General features: G+C 34.8%; 1 protein-coding gene and 1 pseudogene across 1 annotated transcript; one reads left to right on the forward strand and one right to left on the reverse strand.

Annotated features, from left to right (window-relative positions):
• Positions 1-2197: 2197 nt before the first annotated feature.
• Positions 2198-4767, reverse strand: LOC130946026 (microtubule-destabilizing protein 60-like; annotated as a pseudogene).
• Positions 4768-9187: 4420 nt separating this feature from the next.
• Positions 9188-11552, forward strand: LOC130945402 (non-specific lipid transfer protein GPI-anchored 14-like). Its single transcript, XM_057874122.1, has 3 exons — positions 9188-9690; positions 10302-10394; positions 11112-11552. Exons 1-3 carry the CDS (start codon positions 9357-9359, stop codon positions 11258-11260), a joined length of 576 nt encoding a protein of 191 aa, XP_057730105.1. The 5' UTR covers positions 9188-9356; the 3' UTR covers positions 11261-11552.

Raw genomic sequence — 11552 nt, forward strand, 5'->3', positions numbered from 1 at the left:
TAATATTATTTGAGTATGAATTTCATAGTTGAAATGTTAACTAAGAATACCAAAAGCGAAATCCAATGAAAGACCATTTCAGAAATTCTATAGTAATTTGGCTTTCAACATTTATGGATAAGGAAGAGACATTGAAACCCAAAAACAAGAAAACAAAACAAATACAACAAGTCACTATAGCAAAGAAATCAGATTAATGTAAAAGATCACTAGCTCAATGCATTAGAAGTGCAACATAAAGCATCCTTTTATAGAGAAAACCAAGGGTGAACTTTTTGAATTCAAATCCGATCAAGAATGAGAAAAAACTACACTTACACTAAAATACATAACCGAGCATGGAAACACACGACAGAAAAACTATCCAATCAAAACCAACATCATACACAATCCGCAACAGTATAAAATTATTCCTATATGGCTATATCTAATTAGATCACCCAACTCACATCCTCAATCCATATAAAACTTCACTACCCACTTATATCACATCGTTGTATCTCATGACACAAAACCCAGTATCACACTAATATATATATATATATAGACTAAACTGTTCATACTATAGAAACCCCTACATCTGACCTAAGATACTAAGAAAAACTTCATCATCTACACGAAACAACAGTATTTTTAATAAAGAATAGACCATCAAATAGAGTAGGTCAACGAATCACTTACACATTAATCAAATTACACATCACCACATTCTATGACACTCTAACAAAAAACTACCATTCATATCAAAATCATCTGCATACTGTTGTTATACATACATACCTCAAAACATCCAAAATACTACCTCATCAGTGACTACAAAAAATTCTAAAACAAAAAATGCTTTGTTATTTATGTCAGTTTCTCATTTCTCAATGTCACAAAAGCAAAAAAAAAAAAAAAATCAAGCCACAAATAGAGACTACATTCTGTCCCCAATTTTAAATATCATATAAAACAATTTTAAACTAAAAAAAAGTGAATTAAAAAAATTCAAAAAACAAAAGAAGTGAGCAGAAGCAGAAAAAATAGAAGCACTGAAATGACTCAAGTTCCTCTCTGTGATAGATGAAGCAGTGATAAGGAGTCCATCATTGAAGGCAGATATTCTTGGCTGTGAAGAAAGAGAAATAAGAGAGAGACACAACTTAGAGGAGTACATTACCCACTCTCCTTGACTAATTTAATTAACCTACTGTCCATGATTGAAACTTCTTATTACACATGAGCATTTATAGTTTTTTCACATAATGAAATAACTAAGCTAATGAAAAACAAAAAGATAATCTAATTTTTTAATGGCAAAAAATTTCTTATTATGTCATGTGGGTCTCATTAATATGCTTTATAAGTCAAAGAGTTAAAATTATAACAATCAACAGCACAATCATATATCTAGCAAAGCAAAATAATCCTAAATAGTGCTGCACTCATTGATAATTGTAGACAAGAAAAAAAACTCTGTAACCTTTATAACCATCTAAATAGCAACGTGCTATATCCTTAATGAAATGGAATTTTTCAACCACCTTAAATACATAGCATGCATTAAACAACAACCAAGTTATAAGATTGAATTAAATGAGCGTAAAATCATTAAAGAAAAGCTACATTGTTGATAATTAAAGCAGAAATAACGATAAATTATTTCTAAGTCAATATATCTTCCTAAAGTAGTAATTGTAGACAAGAAAACAAGGAAGTGGTATCATTGGGAGCTTATATCAAACACATGGTGGGCAAGTTTGAATAAAAAAGATTTTATGTTTCTTTGCATAACCAACCCACACACAAGTTTCAATAATGTTTCTTATCAAACAAAACTTAAGAAAACCTTGAAGACACACATATAAGTTCTCATTTAAGCAATAACTGAAAAGAAATAACTGTAAACAAAGCAACACAAAATAGGAAGGGACAACCATGAAAAGAAAAAGAACCAAAACAAAAAATAGCCAATTAAAATCAACAAAAAAATAGAAAATCACTGTTCTCTGGTATCATCTTCAGCACCACCTCTTATATTCAAAAGAACCGAAAAAATGATAAAAAGGGAGAAAAATAAAAATTTGAAGATAAATTAAGATAGGATTGCAAGGGAATCAAAATAGGAGAGGAGCAACCAAGATCCAGATCACAATGAAAAGTATGGTACCTCATCTGGCGAAACTCCTCGAAACCCTCGCTTGTGACCACATAGCTACGGAGGAGGAGCCTGGTTAGTGTTGAACCCGTATTCTCTGTAACCGTCACCATCCATCGGGCCGAACCCTTCGCCGGTGCCGATTGGGTGGAAACCTACAGTCCTACTGGGTGAGTAGAGAGACCGCAAGAAGTAGTCGACCAGAGATCCAGATAGAACAGACTCAATTTTTCTGCAACCTACATGATTCATGAATGGTTCAACATTTATCAAACAGTGTTCTATTGTCTACCGATTTGTATTTTTCTAAAAATGAAAGATGCTTGCAGTAGCGACAAATCTATGAAATATGGATCCAGAATTTACAATGATGCTGCTCATGACACAATATTACACTTAATGAAGCAAAATTAAACAAAATGAAAATAAGAGTTGGTACCTGATGATCAAACTCAGCACGTCTATTGTCTACCGATTTGTATTTTCTAAAATGAAAGATGCTTGCAGTAGCGACAAATCTATGAAATATGGATCCAGAATTTACAATGATGCTGCTCATGACACAATATTACATTAATGAAGCAAAATTAAACAAAATGAAAATAAGAGTTGGTACCTGATGATCAAACTCAGCACGATCCATTGCCCGCACATCACTGTGAAGCAGGTCAATCGCTGTGTGATTTCTTTGACAGGAGGCTTTACCAAACACTGAAATATTCATAGAAGATAGTTGAGTAACTCAATACAGTCTATACAGCAAATGCAAGCATGTCACTGAAATGGAAAAAGTATGAGTTGTGAACTGAAACACAGATTTGAGAGCAAAATGGGCACCTCAGGTTCATCTGTTGTCCATGGAAGCCCTTGGGGTATTGGTATCCTTTGCTTCTCTTCCTCTGTCATCATTTCATGTATCTTCTTCACAAATTCTTCCTCTTTCACCTTCCCCCTTTCCTGCATTGAATTACAGTATCCATGTTATTATCCAATTCAAAAATCAATGGAAAATTGATTCAATCAATCAATTTGTTGCATCAGAATAGGCATTACCTCAGTTCTTAGCTTGAATGGTTTTTGGCTGATGACTCTCAGCTGCTGCTTCTTCTTCCACCTGCTTCCCCCAAAGGTGCTAGTTGATTCCAAACTCTGAAAAAAGCAAATCCATTCAATTCAAATTTAGAAAACCCTCATTTTAATCAAATCTTCATTTTTTTTCTCAAAAAAGGTAAGCATCCAGAAGACTTACATTTCTTCTGCTTCTTCTACCTCCATTAGAAGTCCTGTTAGATACACTGCAGTTTGAATAAAAAAGTATAACAAACATCAACACAAACAGATAAATGCTACTATTAAATAAGTAGTATAACATAGATAGATACATATATATCATTTTGCACACACATCTGTATATCATTTATATATCAAACAAGAATTTTGGAATTGTAGTTATCAGTTATTGTCAAACCTTCCACGGCTGCTATCCCATGAACACGAAACTGAAGCCTTCGGATCCAAGCCAAGGCTCTCGGATGTGAGAATCGCCTGTGGCGGGCAAAATGAAGAACAACCAGACACTTCCTGAGTTATTTCAGTTGCATCATTAGGAAGTGGCAACCCTGGCAGTGCCCATCTCATAACCTTTTTTTTCACCTTATTCTTCTCTTTCTCTTGCTGCTCCTGTTTTTCTGCCGGTACCGCCTCGGCTACTTGATCCTGATCCTGATCCTGATCCTGATCTTTCTTTCCAATGGTGAAAACAGTCAGAAGCTTCTCAAATGCCTTGACCAAATGCATCACCTTGCCAGGCCCAACTTCAGGAACACTCTCCTATGGCTTCTTGTTGTTGTCGTTGTTCTTCTTCAATGATCACTCTCTCAATCTCAGCAGCTCCATCTTCTTGATCTTGCTCTTGTTCTCGTGCTTGCTTGTTCTTGAAGAACTCTTCCTGTGACTTCCTGAGATTCTGGTAAGCCACACACAGACACTTGTTGTTCTTGTTGCTCTCTTTGCACTTACAAAACGACAGCGTTGAGTTTGAACCCTGATCACCATCACCACCACTCCCTTCGAACTTCTTGTTCTTATTCTTCTTTGCAACAACGAACTTCCTCTGCCTGATCTTGTTCTTCTGAACGGAATTCACAGAATTCACAACACCCTCCTTTGCTGCCGAGGATTGTGGCTTCTTCTGTGACTTGGAACACGATTTCTTCGCAACAGGTGAAGGAGAAGGAGAAGAAGAAGAACCACAAGGATCGGATAAGGGTTTGGAAAATGAAGTGGTATTACTGTTAGGGTTGACATTCTCGGAATATTTGGAGGGTTCTTGATTCTTTGATCGGAAACCCTTGGCTGGAGTGGTTTGTGAAGTGAAGAAGAGAAACACAAGATTGGAACTGAGAGTGATGTGAAAGTAGAGTGCAAGATTTTACCAACTCTCTTTGACTAATCAGCTGCTTTCTAAATATTTATTTTAAAAAAATCAAAAAAATGAGAAAATGCCATATCAGCATAGACTCCACGAGGTTTCTATGGTTTATAGATAAGGCATACAGAAGATAAGACACATGCGGTATTGGAGCCACTTCAAGTTTCTCAGACCCAAGGAGCCGAAGATAACACATACATGCTTAACAAAACAAAGAAAAGGAAACTTGACATAAGTTGTCATGGCATCCAAGAAAATAAAGATTTATGCCATGCAAAAAAGACAGTGACATAAGTTGGGAGGGTGCAAGCTAGGCAATAGTGCGAAGAAGTTCGCGCCATGCCATTTCACTATTGACTTTGACTTCTAGCTTTTTCTGATTGGTTTTTGAATTGACAATGTTTTTTGCAGTCTTCATTCTGACTCTGTCTTCGTTGATTTGAACACTTGAAAATGGAGTGTTGGTGTTAGGACTACTGGTGGAAGCTGATGGGTCAATATGTTAAATGTTATCAAGCTGATGAAAGTTAGAAAGATCATGGAATTTACCTTCTTCAGAAGTAGTGCAGGGTTGAAGTTGCCATCATACTGTAGCCAATAGAAGCACTAAATTGGAGTATCATCATCCTTGAAAGTGAAAGGGAAAAGGTTTCGGAAGCAAATCTTAGATTGTGACCAGCAAAGCAAAGTGAAAATGATGTTAAAATTGTGGGCTTTTGGGGAAGAACGTATTTGTACTTGTTTGGACGGTTTGGAATCGTAGGTGGGTATTCTATGGCCCCCCCAAGTAGTTGGATTCGAAGAGATCACATTGAAACTCGGCAAGTTCCTATCAAGTCTAAATATCTAGCCAACCATGACAAGCTGGAAGAAGGAAACAGACATATGAATATCAAAATGATCGTGCCAGCTACCAACAGTAATGACTTGCATTGCAGCAAAACATTCATTTTCCAGGCATACAACAATAACTCACTATAGTCCTCATATTTCGCTCTTTTCTTGCCATTTTTCAGCAGTCCTACAAATGTCAAGCGCTATCACCTTACCTTTTCTAACATCAAGGACCATCATGTACCAGCTATGAGAAAGATCCAACATCGGGACGAACACCTATGTAGTATAAAATGAAGTTACTTTACATAATCATCATAGTAGTAAAAAAATAGCCATTAACTTCTGCTTACATATCTCAATTATTGGTCCTTACATGCTCCAGTTCATTTGTTTCTAGCATCCATCGGCCAAGATAAGTTTGAAGGATTGCTTCAACTGGCTTCAGGTGTAGGATGTGGTCCGCAAATGAGGAAGGCAAAAACCAGTCACGCACAGGTTTGGTTCGATGTGCTCTGAGTGAGGCAAGCCACACAATGGTGTTCACTATCTGATAAAACAAATAAGTAGTTACATTAAGCATGTGGAGCGTAAGGTAGTTATGACGGGACTCCGAATAAAGTGTATGATTCATTAACACTCACATCTGTGTGAGGAACGTATCTAGGGCATAGAGACAAGAACATCCCTCAAGGCATCTGTAATTCAAGGCACTTCTACAACATCTCTCTGACCAGTTAAGTACCAAACTTGTAACAACCGATGGAACCCCCGTTTTGTAACAAAGCATTGAACACTTACAAAGTAACCAAAACTTACTCGTAATCTTCTTTGGACTTGGGCTTTTTGAATATATAGGCTGCCATGACAGTCTTGTCGTATGAGAGTGACATGTTGATCGTCGGCCAAAACTTCATCTCGTAGCCTTACACATGAAGTTGGCATCATTACCCGCCGGTTAGATTTTAACATCATACATGAAACTGCATCAGTTGCTATATTTAGAAAATCAACTTGCTAATGGAATTAGCATTGTTGGGGACTCCATGTTTCTTGTCAGTGCATTCCGCGACCACGGCTTGGGTATAGGCTTAAAAGCCCCAACTCCAAAAGTTGTATTTGCTGCAGGGGGTATCTGTGGCATATTGCATGTCGCCGGCGATGGCATCCTGCACGCAATTTCACCTGCCTCCATCTTTGGGACCTTTGACGGGCCTTGCCAAATGAGGTCCGAGCTGAATATGTTGCAAACTTGACTTGTGGTGTCCAAGTGGGAGAGAGTTGGAAGTTGTGTCATGATTTGTTATTACAAAGACACTTCAGCAGGCAATTTATAGATCATTATGTGCATACCATTGCAATAACTTGGACAAAGGCACAACTACCATGTTCCCTTCTATGAGGGCAGTACATGTTATGGTTGGGGCCTAGCTGACTCCCATTTTAGGCATGCCAATGGACCAATAAGGAAGCCCTCCACTTGGCAAAGATACAGTGGTGCTTTGGGCACGTGGCCAAGGAGTTGAGAGGAATTCGTCGATGACGACATTATCGTCATGCCTAAGAGAATTTGGGACTATTACATCTAACAACCCACACACTTTGAATCAAGCTGACCCTTGCCCTTTTCGGTTTGGCTAATCAGATGGGTATAGCATCCACGTTCGTCCCCTGTGTCTGTTTTGGGAGGTGCATAGCCCGGTTGTGCTGCAAGCCTAAGCGGTTCAGCTAGACCTACGTCCATGCTAGTCACATTGGTATTCCCGGCCGTAGTAGGAGACACGGTTGGTCCGCACCCCACTGTTGCATCCTTCCTTGGCGGTGAGCATCTGCTTCAGATCATTCAATGCTAATTGACTGTGCTCCACCTGCCTAGCAATGTCAATTAACCTCCTATCACCTTCGATCATCCTAACTTTCACTCTCTGTAATTAACCACAATATAACAAGAACACGTTCATTATGACATAAAAAATTATTTTTCCATTAAATGCTGCAACGATGCAAACATTTTTCATTGTGACTAGTGTTGGGTTTGCTTTCTCCAATGAGTTATTCGCCGACCATTGTCGTTACCTAGCCTTTAGTATTCAGCGATCATCTCCACCTACCGCTATCCACCTTTACCTTTCTCATTTCATTGTTAACATCCCTTTCATCTCTGCAACTTTTACTCAACTTTAACCTTAGTGCTTTTTTCTTCGTCAATCCCAAGTTCCCATTTTAAAAGGTAATTTTTACTTGCTTTGGTCTTCTATTAAAGACACTTCTTATATAACCAAGTTGAGTTGGTCTAGTGGTTAGCTCACTAGTCTACTTAAGTAAGTGTTGGGGGTTCGAATCCCGCCTTGTGTATGCAGCAACCCATTGGCCAGCAATAAACCCTTAAATAGAGCTCAGTATCGCGGCGGATTAGTCATTAGCCTGCCGGACTGGGGGATATCATGAAAACCCAAAAAAAGACACTTCTTTTATGGTATAGTAGTCTTCCAAAAAAAAAATGAGTCTATAAGAGAAAGGTTTTTTTTTTTTTCTATAACTTCACCATCCATATAGCCCAAACAAAATGAGGTAGGCCTTCTAAAAGAACAACCCATCATCTACAACTCTGAATAATTTTGGCAGCGTTATACTTGCATATGAATTGCACTGTGCCGTGCTGTCAAAGCCGTTACTGTTACTGGGTTTTTTCGATTTTTTTTCTAAAAAATTTAAGGTTTTTTTAGACATTTACATTCACATTACAAGAGAAAAGTCACACTTGTAACTTAAAAATACATGACATAACAAAATGCTAGTAAAGCTGATTGGCATATGTGAAAATCTTCCGTAATTTTATAGCTGGTTTTAGTGATAGTTAAAAATTAGCAACGTCCTTTGGCATAAGATTTGTGATGATGTCATGGAAAGCTAAATATGAAATCATCGCTATTCATTCCCACTTGTCATAAATCAGTTCCTACATGCATCCACTTGTCGCTATGCATGAGGAGTGGCTTTGGCATGCTATTTTAAGCTTAGTGGGTTGTTGAAGTGAGGCCACTCACTCTTTTCAGTTTTGCGTGTTCACACTAACCAGTCTATTCCCCGTAGAAGAAAATATAATTTTCAAGAAAACAATAATTTAGTGTGTTCGAGTAGCACTTTCAACAAATGTTATCCCACATCCCACATCACCAAGAAACAAAAAAGAACTGGATTACGAAGCAGAACCCATAATTGTAATGATTATCTATTGCTTAGCTTGTCCCAACATCAACCACAGCGGCATATTTAATTGTAATGTGTTCCCATTTCATTAGAAAGTATACAAAAACCCCATCAAGAGTTTAAAGAAGAACTCTCGCAAAAATATTTTTAAATTTTATTTTATGTTATTTAAGAAAAAATTATTTGCATCAAATATGTTTTTAACAATTAAATTTTAAAAAATTTTAAGATCAATTTAATAATATATAACAATTATGTATAATTTACTTATAAAAAATATTATTTTTATAAAATTATTACTAAATTAATTTTAAATATTTTGATAAATTAATCGAGAGACATATATTTAATGAAATTAAAATTTTTAAAATAAAATAAAAATAAAATAAAATATAATAATATTTTTAAAAGATTTAACAAATTTTAAAAATAAAAAATATATTTTATCTAAAAATTTAAAATTCTTAAAAATACAAATATCCAAAATTTAATTAAAAAAAATATCTGAAACCCAAACCCTAAAAAACTTATTCAATCTACTGTATTATTGTGTTGGTTAAAATTGGTCGATGATTTCTAACATTATTCTAAAATAAATTATTATAAGCTTCACAGAAAGCTAAGCATTCTTCACCAACACCATACTGCTTTGTAAATATATAAGTACCTTCGGTTTATCTCATACTTGCTTCAGTCACTTCCCGTCTATCTTTCCAAAAAAGTTAGTTGTTGTAGCACAACATGAATCCCCAGGCATACATATTGCTGTTAGCATTTGTGATAGTAGGAAGGGGAACGGGAAATTCAAGCAATGACAAGGACAAAGAGGAATGCGCGCAACAATTAGGAGGGTTAGCAACATGTCTGCCTTATGTCGGCGGCGGCGGAGCAAAGGCTCCGACACCGGATTGTTGTAACGGTCTGAAGCAAGTGCTGAAGAACAGCAAGAAGTGCTTGTGTTTTATTATCAAAGATCGTAATGATCCAGACCTTGGTGGAATACAGATTAATTTGACTTTAGCTTTGGGCCTGCCAACAGTTTGCAATGCCCCTGCCAATATCTCCAAGTGCCCAGGTATATTTTGTTCCTAATTATCGTAATATTTTAAATATATATATTTTTTATTTCATAGTTAGAGAAATAATTAAGTAAATGAATTTGGACTATCAATTATTTTATTAAATATTTTGGTAAAAGATTGTAAAAGAATTTTATTCAATTCAAATTTTTATGCAAGCATCACTAATACTCCTCAATTTTGCTTACAAAAAGAAAATATTCCAATTAATATGAAAAAATAAAATCAGAGAGTTAATCCTATACTTATATATAAAGTTAACTACCTATTAGATTAATAAGTATTGAGATATTTTTCTATAAATAGTATATAAAAGATGCTAACTTCTATATAAATGGGTAGAGAATATCAAATTTTTGTAGAACAATTGGTAGGAGTTTTAAATCATTTTTAATTATTTTTTCAATAATTTTTAAATTAAAAAGAAAAATTTAAAATTACCTTGATCCATCCACCTAGCTAATTTAAGAAATAAAACATATATTTAATTTTTTATTCATGTAAAAATTATCTGGGCATTAAGACTTCTAATATATGTTTTATTAATCTTCTATATGTTTTTTAATTATTTATTTATTTATTTATTTATTACTTTCAATGGTAACAGAGTTGTTGCACATGGATCCCAAATCACCAGAGGCTCAAGTATTTTATCAGTCTGAGAAAAATGGAACAAGTCCTGTCGCAGCAGCTCCTTTTGGTAACTAAAAGTGACATTGATATATATGAAATTTTGTTTAATTTTGTTTAGTATCTAAACTTACGGTGATTTATTCTGATCCAATCTCACACACCCACAATTTAAACTTCTCTACTATTTAATTATGAATTTTGAATTTTTTAAATTTTACATTTTATTTTAGAAGATAAAGTATGATTTTTTACAATTTATTTTACAATCTTGCTACGTTACCAACAGCTGCCAACTCTTATTTATAACTGTGTTTAATAGAAGTATCTTTGTGGATGTGTCTAATAAAAATATTTTTTTATGACTGTGTTTAACAAAAATGTCTTTATAGATATATTTTTTGGATGTGTCTCTTTATATATGTGTTTAAAATATAATAATTAATTATTGTTAATAATAAGTTAGCAGATAATATGTTGGTACCTATACTTTTCTTTTAAAATATAATAATTAATTATTTTATATATATATATATGAGAATTTTAATATGTTTATACTACAGTCTAGTTATACAAAATGTTGTTAAAAGTAAAATTATATTTTTTTATATTCTAATAATATATTTCTTATAACAATACTTTTTTAAAAATATTATTTAATAATAAAAATATTATTTTTAATTTTAATGATACTTCTGAAAATATTATAATCATTATAGTCACTCTAAGCATTAGCATAGTCATTATTCATGTGCATATAGTAAGCATTATTCATGTGTAAGTCCAGGAAGCGAAAAAGGAGAGAGTAAAGGGAAAAGTAGTCAGGAAACCAGCTCTGCTCAGAAGAACGAGGCACCATGGAAGGACAAAAAGCTTTTCGGTTTAGCAATTTTGGGTTTTGGTCTTCAAATTGTTGGGCTCTTTTTTCGGCTTTGAAACTTCAAAAATGATCTTCTTTCATAGGGAGAGAACTACTTTCTTTGGGGGCATAAATGATTTTGTGCCATTTGCGTCATTGTATCAATGCCATCTACGAAATGGTATAGAGAAAAGCTGGGTGTAAAAAATAAAAATATTGTAAAAGAAGGGAGTAAAGTGAGGGACAACATTTCGGTACGATTATTGCCGTGGGTCCCAAGTTTATACTTTGAAATTGATTTTTGTACCTTGTTATTACCTATCAAGTAAGACCACTTCGTTGAGTTATTGTGTCTGTATGTTGGACACA

Source organism: Arachis stenosperma, chromosome 8 (assembly GCF_014773155.1).
Source record: "Arachis stenosperma cultivar V10309 chromosome 8, arast.V10309.gnm1.PFL2, whole genome shotgun sequence".
Lineage (NCBI taxonomy): Eukaryota > Viridiplantae > Streptophyta > Magnoliopsida > Fabales > Fabaceae > Arachis > Arachis stenosperma.

What these genes read in the sequence shown, in the direction of transcription:
- LOC130945402 (XM_057874122.1), top strand. Translation starts at nt 9,357, where the DNA reads ATGAATCCCCAGGCATACATATTGCTGTTAGCATTTGTGATAGTAGGA. An exon ending in CAATATCTCCAAGTGCCCAG is followed by an intron (nt 9,691 to 10,301) that starts GTATATTTTGTT and finishes CAATGGTAACAG; the next exon opens with AGTTGTTGCACATGGATCCC. An exon ending in TGTCGCAGCAGCTCCTTTTG is followed by an intron (nt 10,395 to 11,111) that starts GTAACTAAAAGT and finishes GTGTAAGTCCAG; the next exon opens with GAAGCGAAAAAGGAGAGAGT.